Here is a 15,372-nt window from a genome sequence, read left to right as displayed (position 1 = left end):
ATTCCCTCTAATTGCGGAGCTTTTCTGCTTTTAATGGCTGGAGCGTCACACGTGCTCCTCCCATCTTTATTCCCAGTGCCTCTGCCTCATTACAGAAAGGTTAAAGTAAACGAATGTTCCTCAGTCTCTATGGTGAAAGATTAAATACAAGGATTGTTCCATGGATGCCGTGTTTGGGGAACAGACTGAGGTTTGGTGCCTCTGCCGTGGGCCACGGGCCAGGCCCTGCTCTCTCGCGCTCTGATGTCAAGCCAGGATGCAGTGGGTGAGTCGTGTCATTAGCGAAATGAGACAATCCATCAGGCCAGGAGGTCCACTTCGCAAACCCACACGATCATGCGCTACATGATAGATCGCACACAAGCTGAATGCCCTGGTTCTGTGCTCTCTCTCTCACACATGCTGTTCTCTGCTTTTGTTTTTGACACAAATAACAGGGGATTTTGCTATTTCAACTCTGTCGCCATTGCAGCCAAACTCCTGCAACAGAGACTCAATGTCAGTAAGATTCTGATTGTAGACTGGGTAAGTGCACAAACACTTCTGTACTCTAAATTAACACTATTTACTTAATAAATGTCCCAGGTGTTAACATACACAATTTATAGGTGCATTTTATTCCCCAAAAAATAAATGGTGGCTCAGCGGTTAAGGCTCTGTGTTACTGATCAGAAGGTTGGAGGTTCAAGCCCCAGCACTGCCAAGATGCCACTGTTGGGCCCTTGAGCAAGGCCCTTGACCCTATCTGCTCCAGGGGCGCCATATCATGGCTGACCCTGCGCTCTGACCCCAGCTTAGCTGGGATATGTGAAAAAAAGAATTTCACTGTATATGTGCAAATGTATAATGTGTGATAAATAAATAAAAAATAAAAAAAAATTAATAACTTCCTTCACATCACAGATGACTTTTCTGTTGACTTTACCAAAGCTGTATGGGTGTGGAAAAATGATGTTAACCAATAATGTCAATCCAGTCAAACAAATTATCCAAATCCCAAACGTCAAGGCAAATGGGCTCTTAACTCAAAGGTTATAGGTTCGAACCCAGGCAGCGGTGACTCAAGAACTACGTTTATCTTGCTGAAAACCTCCCACCTGTTGTATTAAATTGCCCTAAAATTTGAACAGAATAAAATGCAAATAACGTAAAATATACGTTAGACCATGTCTTCTAATGACGAATAATTATGCAAGTTACTAAACATTGTGAAATACTATATCTACAATATATCCAGTGACATTAACTAATTATTGATTCTGGAAGTAAAAAAAAAAACTCTTCTAAATAAGAATATTTCACGGCAACTTTTTTTGCTATCTTGGTCAAAAATAGCAGGTAAAACACACACACACACACACACAAAATTATATCAATAATAATCATATTTTGATTCATTAAAGGAATATTCCAGGTTCAATACAAGTTTAGCCAGAGATTATTTAGCAGAGATGTGTCACTTGTATTCAAATGAATGGGTGAAATTGGAATGCTCAACCAAGGAGCTCTGTGCGCCCAACAGTCAACGGATATAGAAAGGAAGTACCACCTTACAGTTAAAAGACCCAATCACCTTTTAGATACAGGCATCACCTGTCAATCAACTTTCGAACACGTATGCGCATTAGCTATACAAGCTGGGAAAATAATCACAGTTGATGATTCCAGTATTGTAAGATTTTATTGCTGATTTGAAATATGTTCTTTGATCGTAATCTTGACCAAAGATGGCCGACAATGGACTGATTTGCTAGAATGACTTTGGTTTTGCTCAATCACTTACAATGGAAGTGAATGGGGCCAATTTTGGAGGGTTTAAAGACAGAAATTTGAAGCTTATAATTTTATAAAAGCACTTAAAGTAATACTTCTTTTTTTACCTGTAAAGTTGTATAAATTGTAATTTTTACAGTCATTTTAGGGTTTGTTGACATTACATCGTCATGGCAATGAAGTAGTAAAATTGGCTATAACTTTATACAGAAAAGATTAGTAAGTGATTTTATCACACTAAAACCATGTTTACATGCATAGTGTTTGTATCTTGTGGCTATACTTTTGAAAAAGTTAGTATTTTAACATTCAAAAATTGGTCCCCATTCACTTCCATTGTAAGTGCCGCACTTGAACCAAGATTTCTACTTTTTTTAAAGAAAAGGAGGAGCAAGTCAAAAAAAATGTTTTGTGGTAATCAACATTATGCCACAAATGCTGTCGATTGAGCTTAACTTGTATTGAACCTGGAATATTCTCTTAAGCTTTCTTAAATACATTCAAGCAACTTTGTCAAAATAGTACATCAAATAAACAATAATTAGGTTAGAGATAATCCAAAAGTTATCGGACTGTTTTAAAATATATAATTCATGAGATTACATTACTGATTGCAATTTTAGTCATGTAATTTGTAATCAGTACTGGATTGCAATTCTGAAGGAATCTACCAAGCACTGCTAACATACAGATGGTGCAATGCAAGTCTCTTGAGATTAAAAGCTGTCTATAAACTGACAAGAACTAAGATCCTCAAGCAGACAAACTATGTAGGACAGTGTCTCGGCAGCATGAAATGGGTCCACATGCACAGGAAGACGGGCGGCGTCATGGCAGGACTCTGCTGGGGTCATTAGGGTTTCTGGATGTCTTTTAAAATGTCTTTAATTTCCTCCTGTCTGTCACACAGCCCTTCTGACAGACCTGTGGTGTAAACGGCCATAAGCATGAAAAGAAATATATCTCTGAAGAAAACAACTCTCTTAAACTGCCCTACAGCATCATTGACAGCTCAGAATAGAATTTTTACACACTTTTCATTCCCATGTGAATGCACCACCATGTCTTTCACAGCATATGGTTTTTACAGTGTTTAACCAGATATTGTTCTTTTTCTTTTTTATGTTTTGGGAGCATCACTTCAATGCAAATTGAAAGTAGTAAAATGACACAAATTGTGTACTGTTGTGTAATAGGATGTTCACCATGGAAACGGGACTCAACAGGCCTTCTACAACAACCCCAATGTCCTGTATGTGTCTCTCCATCGCTATGATGATGGGAACTTCTTCCCTGGCAGCGGTGCCCCTGATGAGGTGGGTATTATGGTGCAAAAATGAAATGTCTGTATTTTTCGATATTCGATATATGCATCACGATATTTACATACTTGCTTTGAAACGTAAAGCTTTAAAGGGTGTTTTTTTTTTTTTTTTTTTTTTTTTTCCTGAAGTTAAATAATCTATGATTTCAAGCAAACAGCCATTTTTGCTGAGTGGATTAAAAATGTTTATTGCATGAAGTAAAATACAAATAAAATCAAGTTAAATATACAGTAGATCTCGTGAACATTTTGGGAAGCTCAGCGAGTATTGACGCTGACTACCACCCCTGAAGTCGCGAGTTCGAATCCAGGGTGTGCTGAGTGACTCCAGCCAGGTCTCCTAAGCAACCAAATTGGCCCGGTTGCTAGGGAGGGTAGAGTCACATGGGGTAACTTCCTCATGCTCACGATTAGTGGTTCTCTCTCTCAATGGGGCACGTGGTGAGTTGTGCGTGGATCGCGGAGAGTAGCATGAGCCTCCACATGCTGTGTGTCTCCGCGGTGTCATGCACAGCAAGCCACATGATAAGATGCGCAGATTGAAGTCTCAGAAGCGGAGGCAACTAAAGTTAGCTCCTGCCTCCAAACTCATGAGGGGATTGAAATTTTATTGACCAAGTTGCACAAATTAGTTCTAGTCCTTAAAATAAAAGCTCATTACTTTGTGGCATCAGCTGTTGATCCATAGTTCACCCAACAATTTACATTGTGTGACCATTTATTCATCCTCATGATGTTTCAAACCCATATTACTGATGAGACATGCATTGTTGCAACTTCAGTAGAAATGAATCTCCCTCGTGTGACGGAACTCTTGAGTTTCTGACAACTCGATACATTTAATTCAGCTGTATTTATGGTGTGTCTTTCTTTCTGTAGGTGGGCATCGGTCCAGGTGTGGGATTTAATGTGAACATGGCTTTCACCGGAGGTCTGGAGCCACCCATGGGGGATGCAGAGTACCTGGCAGCATTCAGGTAACACAATTACCCTCTAATATACCCTCAACATTTCCACCAAGATAGCTCTGTTTTGTGACGAGCCCATTTTACTAGCTGAACCGCCTTTTATTTGCTAGAAATGTGTGAAAAGGGACCAAATTGGTCACTGATTCCAACACCGTGTTGGTATTTGTATTTCCTTACTGTGTTATTTATTTCCTGAGTCTATTTATATTACCACCAGCTGCACAGTCAGAGATCGTAAATGGGCACATGTGGCAGAGAGTGGCCTGTATATGGCTGAATTTATCGCAAGGCAATGGCCTTTTATTGGACGGGCTCTCCCAGTGACCTTACAGCCAATCGAAGGACTCTATTTCACCGCAGTGAGTAACTAAAAAAAAGGATATGTTGAATGACACAGCTTGAGGAGGTTACCAGCTTCTTTCCTCTCCTTTCAATGTGAAGGCTGCAGAGACGGTGCACTTTGATTTGATGGCGAAGAGTCCACCAACCTGAAATAGGAAGAATATAACAAGCTTTTAAAAGTCAGAACTTCAGCCACAGCACACATTTAACACTATATTTCAAAGAGAAACCAATGGCTCTGTTCCAAAACCTTGCTGTGTACTGCCCACATAGGAGGCTACCTCCTAAGAGGCAACTGTGGAGTTGTCAGAAACTCAAGAGTTCTGTCACACGAGGGAGATTCATTTCTATTGAAGTTGCAACAACACATGTCTCATTAGAATTTATGTGTTTTTGCATACACCTGCACTGTTTTTTAATAGTTTTTCTATATAAAATTCTCTAGACCTGATGTCTTTGACTGCTGTGTTGCCTCTTGCTCTTTTTTTGTTTTTTTTTTTAACATCCTCAAAAGAACACCCCATTTTTTAGACACCAAGTCAACTGTTTATTCAAGTCAGCTGTTAATTCTGGGTTCACTTGTGTGTTGAGCATACTGGTGCACTATTGCTGCTATCGCAGTGGTGGTTGGGGAGAGCTCACTGTGTAAAGCACTTTGAGTGGAGTGTCAGAAAAGCGCTATATATATGTAACGTTCATTCATTCATTCATTCTACTGTTAAAAACGTGCTTCGAGACACCTGCAATTGTGGCGCTGCATCTAGCTTTTGTGTGTGAATGCGTTCAGTGTGAACGGCCCTTAAGACAACATCCTAACTGAATGGAGCCTCAGTTGATACTGAAAGTGACCGATTTGGAACACTACATTGGCATCAACTCTACGTGTCATACACATAGCACTCCTCATGTGAATAGTGCAGGAAACATGATTCAAAATTTATTTCAAAGAAGTTTGCCGTTAGCAAGTTGCTAAATTAACAGCGTGATACACTAATAAGTATACTCAAAATGCATGTTTCTAATAAAACTGAAACTAAAATATATAAAGACGAAATAGAAATGTGTCCAAGAAATAAAATGAAATTGTAACTAGCAAAACCTTTCATGAAACTAACTAAAACTGAACTGAAATTTATAGCAAATTTGAAAACGGTAAAAAAAAAAATTCATTTGAAAATGCAAAACAATAATAAACTCATTGGTCATGTCCGAAATTAATACGTTTTAGCTAGGTTTACACATCCACAGTGAAAAGACGTCTAACTCCACAGAAAAAGGACACTTCGAAAACACACTCTAGTACCGCATACTTGGAAAACAGTGACGTTAGGAAACAAAAACAGATTAGTGTTGATGTGGCCTTAAAAGGGATTTGGAGCAGCCTTCTAGTTGGGAGCGTGCCTATTATGCATTAAAGGAAAATTCTGGGTTCAGTACAAAAAATAAAAATAACAAAAAACTATCTTCTTTAAAAAAAAAAAAAAAAGAGAGATACTTACAATGGAAGTAAATGGGGCCAATCCCTAAACTTTATAATACTCACTGTTTCAAAAGTATAGCCATATGACGTAAAAAAATAAAAAAAATATGGGTATTAACATGATTGTAGTGTGAAAAAAATTGCTTACTGACTTTTTCTTCGTGAAGTTATATCCAGTTACTCAAATTTGTTGCCATGACGACGGGGGCAGTGGTGGCTTGGCGGTTAAGGCTCTGGGTTAATGACTAGATGGTCAGGGGTTCAAACCCCAACACCGCCACGATGCCACCGTTGGGCCCTTGAGCAAGGCCCTTGACCCTATCTGCTCCAGGGGCGCCGTATCATGGCTGACCCTGCACTCTGACCCCAGCCTAGCTGGGATATGTGAAAAAGAAGAATTTCACTGTATATGTGCAAATGTATAATGTGTGATAAATAAAGAAAATTAAATTAAATTAATTAAATTAAATTAAATTAAAAAATTAAAGTATAGCCATAAACACTAAAATGCTAAAAAGACAATTTTAACAATTTTACAGCTTAAATACAACATGAGTTTAAATAGGAAAAATAATTTAAATGCTTTTATAAAATTCTAAACATCACATTTCTACCTATAAACTGTCCAAAAATTGTCTCCGTTCACTTCCACTGTAAGTGCCTCACTCGATTTGTGCTTTTTTTTTTTTTTTTTTTTTTTTAAGAAAAGGAGGGATGAGTCACAATAATTTTTGTGGTAATCAACATTATGCCACAAATGCTGTCGATTGAGCTTAACTTGAATCGATCCTGTAGCATTCCTTCAAATATTACCTACAATGGCATCTCACTACATTTTGAGTCGAACAGACTCAAAGTGTAGACATTCAGTGCATGCATTAAATTAGTAGCTATAACCCGATATATCGGCTATGCCGATTAATCGTCCAATATTTGGCCATTTTGTGGTTATCGCATCGGCCGATAACCATGTTCGCTTCACCATTTAACACAAGTGTTAACATTCCCTTGTGTCAGTTCCAAAATCTACCAATAGATTTGGAACAGAACCGAAGTGTGTAGGCAAGCAGACATTGACCAACTCGACGGTTTATTAGCGCCATGCTAACACCCATATGACAGCCAAACGGTGTGAAAAGCCCCAAGCAAAACCTCATTTTCACAGCGATTTTCATGAACCCTAGACAGTTTCTGGAGAAATGGGGGCGAAGTTTCACAACAATGTCTTGTAACAATTTGTATAAGCCCTGCTCATCTGTTGAACTGTCCCTTTTATCTGTAGCAGGGGTGGATGGGACTCTTTGATGATGTGCCAGTAAAGCTGAGCCCTATTAGCATCGGTGTTGGGGGCTATTAATAACCCCCTTCCCTCATAGCGTGGGCGCACGGCTGATTCGAGACGCTCTTTGAAGAAGGGGCTCCATGCCCAACGCGTTCAGGCTGCTTCAGCAGGTAGACGGTTGAAATATGGCCCACAGCGGGTCAACGATAAGAGAGGATAGGATTCGCTCATCCCTCTTGTTTTGCAATCCACCACCTCCCTCTGTTCGACCCAATCAGACACCTTGCCTGCTCTCTTTCTGTCCGACCGTTGTCGTAATTCTCTCTCCAACATATCTTCCTTTTTAACTCATTTCAGCAGCCTTTCCTCACGCAGGGTGTAAGTCATACCAGCTGAGCCCGACCCGTCTGCATCCCTGACCCCAAATCAGCCTCTGATCTCATGCATCAATACCTGTATAAAGATGCTCAGGAGTTGTCCGAATTCTGGCCATTGAGAATCATTCAAATGAAAAGGTTTATTTAACTGTCCTCATGTTGTTTGGAGGGAAATATGTGAAAGAGAGAGTCAATGTTCATGTAGTCGTATAGTTCGTATATTCATCTCAGCCTCTGATGGAACACCCAAAGAGCAGCCACAGTCCGTTTGCTCAATATTTGGTGCATATTGCATACAAAAATGGAAAGAGATGACGGAAATCGCTAGTTCCAATCTGTTGGCTGGCATTACGCCTGCAGAAAAAGTAATCTTACAAGGGACTGGTTTGATACAGTTAGCACTTTTGAGGAAAGAACTGATTACTGCATTTGCCTACGTTTGCCAGGTTAGTGTCATCAGATCTCTTATTTGAGGTTTGAAGTAGCAAGTAAATGAGATATCCACAAGCAGATCAGAAGCTATATTCCTCTTTGTTTTAACACAAATTTCTGCTAATTTCTTAGTTGTGTTTTTTGTTGAGTAAGTTGAATGAGTTCTTTACACACCGATCTATTATTGTTTTATCAATTACTGAAGTTAAACTCATCCCTAAACTGCACACAAAAACAAATAAACCGTGATTGGCCGCTTATCATGTCGGTCTGATGATCTTTTCCTGTCAAAGTGGGTGGTTCTTTGCCAAAATAAGCTGCAAACTGGACCGGACTTTATGCCGATATTCATTAGTCCGTCTTCGCCGAGGCTAGTGTTCGTACACATGAGCTTGAGTTTGACTGCAGAGATGCGTTTCTTGCCATCTCCTATACTCATACACTGGTGCTGATCTTCACTCTGTCAGTCCATTCATACTGATTAATCAGTGGCTAGTACCTCCGTTATGCTCCTGCCTGCTTCTGTCTTGGCAGGCGTCTGGAATTATGGAACTACCCAGAATGCGTGCATTCCCCAGTGGAGATATCTGCTGTATTTGTGTAAACCATATTGTGTGGGTTTGTCAGAGATGGTCTCCTAGGTGGCCTCTAAGGTGCACCTCCTAGAACCATAACGGATCAACAACAGCCCATTATGTGTTTAGACATTCAAGGCATACATTATATTAGTAGCTATATACCGATATATTTGGCCATTCGCATCGGCCGATAACCATGTTTGCTTCGTCATTTAAGTGTTAACATTCCCTTGTGTCAGTCCCAAAATCTACCAGTAGATTTGTCAGTGGATAGTAAACAATGTTTTCATGTTTTTTTGTTATTGTTTGGCCCTGATTTACTAAGATCCCTAAGTAGCGGGCACTAATTTGCTTGTGCAATCTATCAAATTGCGTGTGTGCGTCGTGGGTGTTTTGCAGGTGATTTACTAAGAAAAATTGCGCCAATAACTACACATGCAAATATTTTGGACACACCCTCCAAGAGGAGGCTTTTTTGTTTGGTACTTGCACCAAATGCACACTCACTTACAGTATGGCTCACTAAATACCATTTTATTTTTATTCAATATGCCATTTATAAAACTAAATATGAATATTTATAGGATTATATTATATCATCATAAAATCCCTGTTGTTTAACAAGTGTGAGAGTAGATGATGAGAATACCCATGACACTCTTCTCTTGAAATGTTTCAAAACAAAGCAGAGTGAATTATTAATTCACAATAAGGAAATTTGTGTACAATATCTATCTATTGTGTACAATTATTCACTTACCCTGATGCCGTCCCAGATGTGCATGACTGTCTTTCTTCAGCAGAACACAAATTAAGATTTTTAAAAGAAGATAGAGCTCTGTCAGGTCCTTAAAATGCAAGTAAACGGGTGCCAGCACTTTGACGGTCCAAAAGTCACATTTATGCAGCATAAAAATAATCCACACGATACCAGTCAATCAGTGAATGTCTTCTGAAGCAAATCGATAGGTTTATGTAAGAAGCAAGTCGATAGTTAAAACGTTTTTAACTTCAAATCGGCGCGTCCGTCCAGGGCTCTGATGCTGTTTGAAATGGCCGAACTCTCGCATGACGTTCGTTCATCTGTTGTAAATAAGCGCCGCTTCCGAATTCTCGCGTGAATTCGCCGATGCACTTACGTTACGTGACAGCTACACTACTGGTCAAAAGTTTTGAAACACTTGACTGAAATGTTTCTCATGATCTTAAAAATCTTTTGATCTGAAGGCATATGCTTAAATGTTTGAAATTAGTTTTGTAGACAAAAATATAATTGTGCCACCATATTAATTTAATTAATATGTAATTTAATTTATTAATTTAATAACCAAGTAATTATAAAACTAAAATTTAATAAAAAAAAAAAAGTTTTTGAAATTGATGACTTGGACCAAATAATAAAGCAGCCACTAAGTGCCCAGCATGTAGATGGGAACTCCTTCAATACAGTTTAAAAATCATCCCAGGGTGATACCTCAAGAAGTTGGTTGAGAAAATGTCAAGAGTACATGTCTGCAAATTCTAGGCAAAGGGTGACTACCTTGAAGATGCTAAAATATAACACAGTTAGGATTTATTTTGGATTTTGTTTAGTCACAACATAATTCCCATAGTTCCATTTATGTTATTCCATAGTTTTGATGGCTTTACTATTATTCTAAAATGTGAGAAAAAAAAAATTATAATAAAGAATGAGTGCTTCAAAACTTTTGACCGGTAGTGTACGTGATGTGTCAGCTGCTGGCAGGAAGCGCTTTTTAAAAGATAATTATCAATTCATTTTTTACACAAACGTATCGATTTGCTTCAGAAGACATTCACTGATCGACTGATATCGTGTGGATTACTTTTATGGTGCATAGATGTGACTTTTGGTTCGTCAAAGTGCTGGCACCCGTTTACTTGCATTATAAGGACCTGACAGAGCTCTGTCTTCTTTTAAAAATCTTCATTTGTGTTCTGCTGAAGAAAGACAGTCATACACATCTGGGATGGCATCAGGGTAAGTGAATAATGAGAGAATTTTCATTTTTGGGTGAACTATTCCTTTAAGACGACACCTGTTTGGCGTACCCGTGCGTATCGGCCCGCTTTGAGTACTGAAAAGCACCGCCACTTAAAATATTTAACTATTTTTATCTTAGACTTATAAGAGTTGAATGATAATCAGTTATGTTATCAGTTATAATTTTGAGTTCAAAAATAACCCAATAAATAAAAAAATAAAAAAAAAATTTCATGAGAAATAATTTAATAATTCATGAATGTGTGTCATCAGTGGGTATTCTGTGTATTCATCGTCTCAAAGTCTTTGTTTTGCCACAATGACACCATGATGCACTGCACAAATCAGACTCATATCTTTCATTCATATTAATTTGCTCTTGCAGTTTCCGTTTCTTAAATGATTTTTAGGCTTGATAAATCACTTTGCAGGTGCAATTTAATTCATTTGCAATGATTCCGCCCTTAATTTGAGTTTTGTATATTGGCCATCTGCCATCCTGCTCTCTAGAGATCATATTGGCAATGGCCATTGAAAACCCATGTCGGTCAACCACTATTAATTAGTATTAAGTAGGGTTCCTTGGGAACTACTAGCGCAATGCTGCACCAGTTGAGCTACAGGAACAACTAAGCCATTTCTTCTTCCATGTTCTTTGTTTTATTTCTTCCATTTTCTTTTTTATTTATTTTTTTCAGATTTTTTAGTTTGCTCAATCCTTCATTCTTTATTTTATTTCTTTGTTCTTCCATGTGTTCATTCTGTCTTTCATTTTACTTTCCTTCATTTGTGTTTATTCTTTATTTTGTTCATTAATTCTTTTTTTCTTTTCCTTTTTCTTTCTTTCTTCCTTTCATTCCCACTTATCACTTTCCCTCTTTATGCATACCCCTTTCTTGTTCACCCTCTTTTTTCTCTCCTCCGCTCGCTGTGTTTTGTGGGCCTCTCGAGACAATGCATGCCTTACAGGCAGCACCTTCTTTTGTAGACCCAGCCAGTGCCACATTGCATTTGCAGGGGATCAACCCTGGGATGAAGAACGGAGGGGAAAAAAGATATGAAAATTGGCTCTAATGAAAACCAGAAGCCCAGGCATTCTCACCATGAACTTGGAAACAGAAAGGAGAATTGAAGTTAATGCAAACCAGCTCTTTGCAATGCCAGATGACAAAGCTTTGAAGTGACCCACCTCCTTACACCTTTACTCTTTGCATTCTTGTTTTTTTGGGGGGTTTTTTTTTGGATGGGGGAGCAATTGGAAAAGTCTTTGAGACTGATGGATAGCCATGTGTAGCATTTTGTATTAATATTTTAATTGTCTTCCTATAATCACAGTTTTCAGTCACATTGATGGTAACAGATTAACATGAACATAACCGTAAAAACATCAATGACAAAAGCACTATCTACTGTACATAAAGCAACACAGTGGACATTGAAGCAGCAGTGATGTTATTATGATGGATCTACCATTAGGAACTTGCAGTGGCTTGCATTAATCCTTCACTGGTGTTTTATTTTATTTTATTTTATTTTATTTTTTGGTTTTACAAGTGCAGGATACTTCTCATCCAAACCGCTCTTGGCATGTTTCAGCTCTGGGATTAGGTTGGATCCATGAGTTTGGATCAGTTATCGAGAGCCGTGTGGGTTCCTCATCCATGTAATTTGTCTCAGTCCATTGCAAGGAAATTTGTGCAGGCTAATGCTAATTACCAGCCATAAATCCTGGCCTCCTCTCGCACGTCATGGTTGAGTCCACTGTTTGGGTCCCCCTGACATACATGACAGAAAGTTTCCCTGAAGAAGGCTTTTTGGCATGGGCAGTGGAAGAGGATTTAGAGCCAGTGAGATCTGGGTGGAGCAGATGAGCATCCAGAGAGTTGGAGGTCGCCATTTGTCTTGTTCGTGCCATGAGAGGAAGATGTTTCCAGAGTGTTTGAGTGTGAGAAAGAGAGTTGAAATTATGGTAAATCCTAGACACATGGTTTGTGTCCAAATTCATATACTTTCTTTGTATGTTCTGAATTCGTTGAAGAGCATTGATGGCTGCCGGCCTTGCCAAGATATCAACATTTCGCTAGTTTTCATTAGCCTTCTGTTTTATAAAGCTTAAAGGGATAGTTCACCCAAAAATGAACATTCTCTCATGGTTTACTCAACCTCCTGGCATCTTAGATGTGTATGACTTTCGTTCTTCTGCAGAACATAAATTAAGCTTTTCAGAAGAATATTTCAGCTCTGTAGGTCCTCACAATGCAAGTGAATGGGTGCCAGAAGTTTGAAGTGCCAAAATCCACATAAAGGGAGCTTAAAAGTAATCCATATGACTCCAGTGGTTAAATCCATGTGTTCAGACATGATATGATAGGGGTGTGGGTGAGAAACATATCAATATTTATGTCATTTTCTATCATAAATGATCCTCCCTGCCCAGTAGGGGGCGATATGCACAAAGAATGTGAATCACCAAAAACACCAGATGAAGAATGAGAAAATGTAAGTAGAGACTGACTGAGCAGGGAGGACAATTTATAGTAAAAATGGACTTAAATATTGATCTTTATCTCATCACACCCACACCTATCATATCGCTTCAGAAGATATGGATTTAACCACAAGAGTTGTCAGGAGTACTTTTATGTTGCCCTTATGTGGATTTTGGAGCTTCAAAATGTTGGCACCCATTCACTTGAATTGTATGGGCCTACAGAGCTGAGATATTCTTCTAAAAATCTTTGTTTGTGTTCAGCAGATGAAAGAAAGTCATCCACATCTGGGATGGCATGAGGGTGAGTAAATGATTAGAGAATTTTCATTTTTGGGTGAACTAACCCTTTAAAGGTATACTTCACCCAAAAATTAAAATCTGTGATTGTTTACTCACCCTCACGTCGTTCCAAACACTTATGACTGACTTTCCTCAGTAGAAGGCAAAAGGGGAAATTTTAAAAGAAGTCCCATATGCAGATTTCAATACAGTGACAGTTGATAGCAACTCATTTTAAAGTTTAAAAAAAGAACCCAAAAGTGTCATAAAAGTAGTCCATGCGGCTCATGCATCATATTCCAAGTCTTCTTAAGGCATACAATAGGTTTTGGTGAGAAATAAGATGACATTTAAGTAATTTTACAGTGATCTCTGCCATAGCTGTCCTTTGTACAGTCATGAGTAAAAAGCAAAAGTAAAAACGTGAAGTCTTCCACATTTAAATAGCTTACATTTTGACTTGTTTCTCACCAAAACCTAATAAATGCCTCCAGAAGACTTGGAAAATGATGCACAAATTGAAGCAACATGAGGGTGAGTAAATAATGACAGAATTTTCATTTTGGGTGAACTATGCCCTTAAATACTTCAAAGTTCATAAAAAGACTTGAAATAATATCCACCTATTTTGCCCTTGAATTGAAGAGTTAGTGAGAGAGTCCAGATATTCTCTTTTTTTCAATTATGTCATTTGTGAATGTAGAGTCTAAGCCCCTGTGTGCAGATATTCTCTTTGCGAGTTATCATTTACCAATCTGACTGTCAAGTTGATTGGAAGGTGCCCCTACGTGTGAGTTCTGGAGGAACGTGATACTGTGTTCAGGTGCAGCGTGTGAGGCCCCGGGGCCCTCTTTGTGGAGAGTGAGCTCAAGACTGATGATAGGTGCAGTGTGTGATGCATACTCAATGTCTGTGAAGGACCGTAATCACTGTCTCTATAAGGGCAGGGCTTCCACGGTCATGGAAAAACCTTCTGGGTAAAAATATTCTGGGAATTTTCAAATTGTGAATTCCATGCCTGGAAAAGTCATGAAATTGAATAAAATTTTGTAATGGAAAGTTACATTTGCATTTATTCATTAAGCAGACGCTTTTATCCAAAGTGACTTACAAATGAGGAATACAACAGAAGCGATTCATGTTAAGGAGGCAGAAATGAGAGGAGTGCTATAATACATGGTTGCAAATTGCTCAGAGAAGCACAAGTAGAGAGGCAGGTGAGAGACAGTGGTGAAAAAATTAACTGATAATGTTTTTATTTTTTATTTATTTATTTGTAGAAAAAAGAAGATAGTATTAGTAGGGTTGGGTCAAGTGCTAGCGAAAGAGATAAGTGTCTTTAGATGTTTCTTGAAGGTGACTAGAGAATCAGCTGCTCGGGTGGGGTATGGCAGATCGTTCCACCAGTGAGGTCCAGGAAAGTGGTTTTGTGCCTTTGTGAGATGGCACCATAGACTTGAAGTATCGAGTGTAGATAGGGGGGTGTGAAGCCAGTGGTTGTTCTGTAATGCCTTGAACTTGATGCAAGCAACCAGTGCATTTTGATGAAGAGAGGCGTGACGTGTGCTCTCTTTGGCCCGTTAAAGACCACTCGTGCTGCCGTGTTCTGGATCAACCGCAGAGGTTTGACAGTACATGAAGGAAGTCCTGCCAGAAGAGCATTGCAGTAGTCTAGTGTAGATATAACAGTAAATATAACAGTCTCAATGTAACAACAAGTTTGATTTTGAATAAAATGTATCTATTTGTGCTCTTCTCTAAAATATTTCACCAAGATATTGCTCTTTTCAAGTGCTTGATTTTTAAAAATCCTCATACATTGTTCATGAATGACTGAAAAAGGTCATTGAACTTCATTGGGCAAAAAGTTAATGATACTCTGAATTGAAAGCACAGAGTTGAATGAAGGGCTTTTGAAAAGCCAAATGGACTTGGGATTGTGAGAGTTTAGTGTAGCAGCCAAATTCTGGTGCTGACACATCCAAGGTCAAAGGGATTCGACTGAGGCCCTATCTTCTCATGAGAAATGAGCCCTGGACTT

At 38.7% G+C, this 15,372-nt stretch overlaps 1 protein-coding gene across 3 annotated transcripts in view; it reads left to right on the top strand.

Moving 5' to 3' along the window:
- LOC127448106 (histone deacetylase 4-like) overlaps nucleotides 1-15,372 on the top strand; it is a 288,908-nt gene that overhangs the window by 237,994 nt on the left and 35,542 nt on the right. For all 3 annotated transcript variants that reach the window (XM_051710403.1, XM_051710401.1, XM_051710402.1), the window contains 3 exons: nucleotides 438-525; nucleotides 2,970-3,089; nucleotides 3,977-4,074. In XM_051710403.1, coding sequence (XP_051566363.1) covers nucleotides 438-525; nucleotides 2,970-3,089; nucleotides 3,977-4,074 — 306 coding nt within the window. The remainder of the gene's footprint in view (nucleotides 1-437; nucleotides 526-2,969; nucleotides 3,090-3,976; nucleotides 4,075-15,372) is intronic.

This window comes from Myxocyprinus asiaticus, chromosome 11 (genome assembly GCF_019703515.2).
Source record: "Myxocyprinus asiaticus isolate MX2 ecotype Aquarium Trade chromosome 11, UBuf_Myxa_2, whole genome shotgun sequence".
Classification (NCBI taxonomy): Eukaryota; Metazoa; Chordata; class Actinopteri; order Cypriniformes; family Catostomidae; genus Myxocyprinus; species Myxocyprinus asiaticus.
The sequence above is the reverse complement of the archived record's forward strand: the minus strand, read 5'-3'. Positions and strand labels throughout refer to the sequence as shown.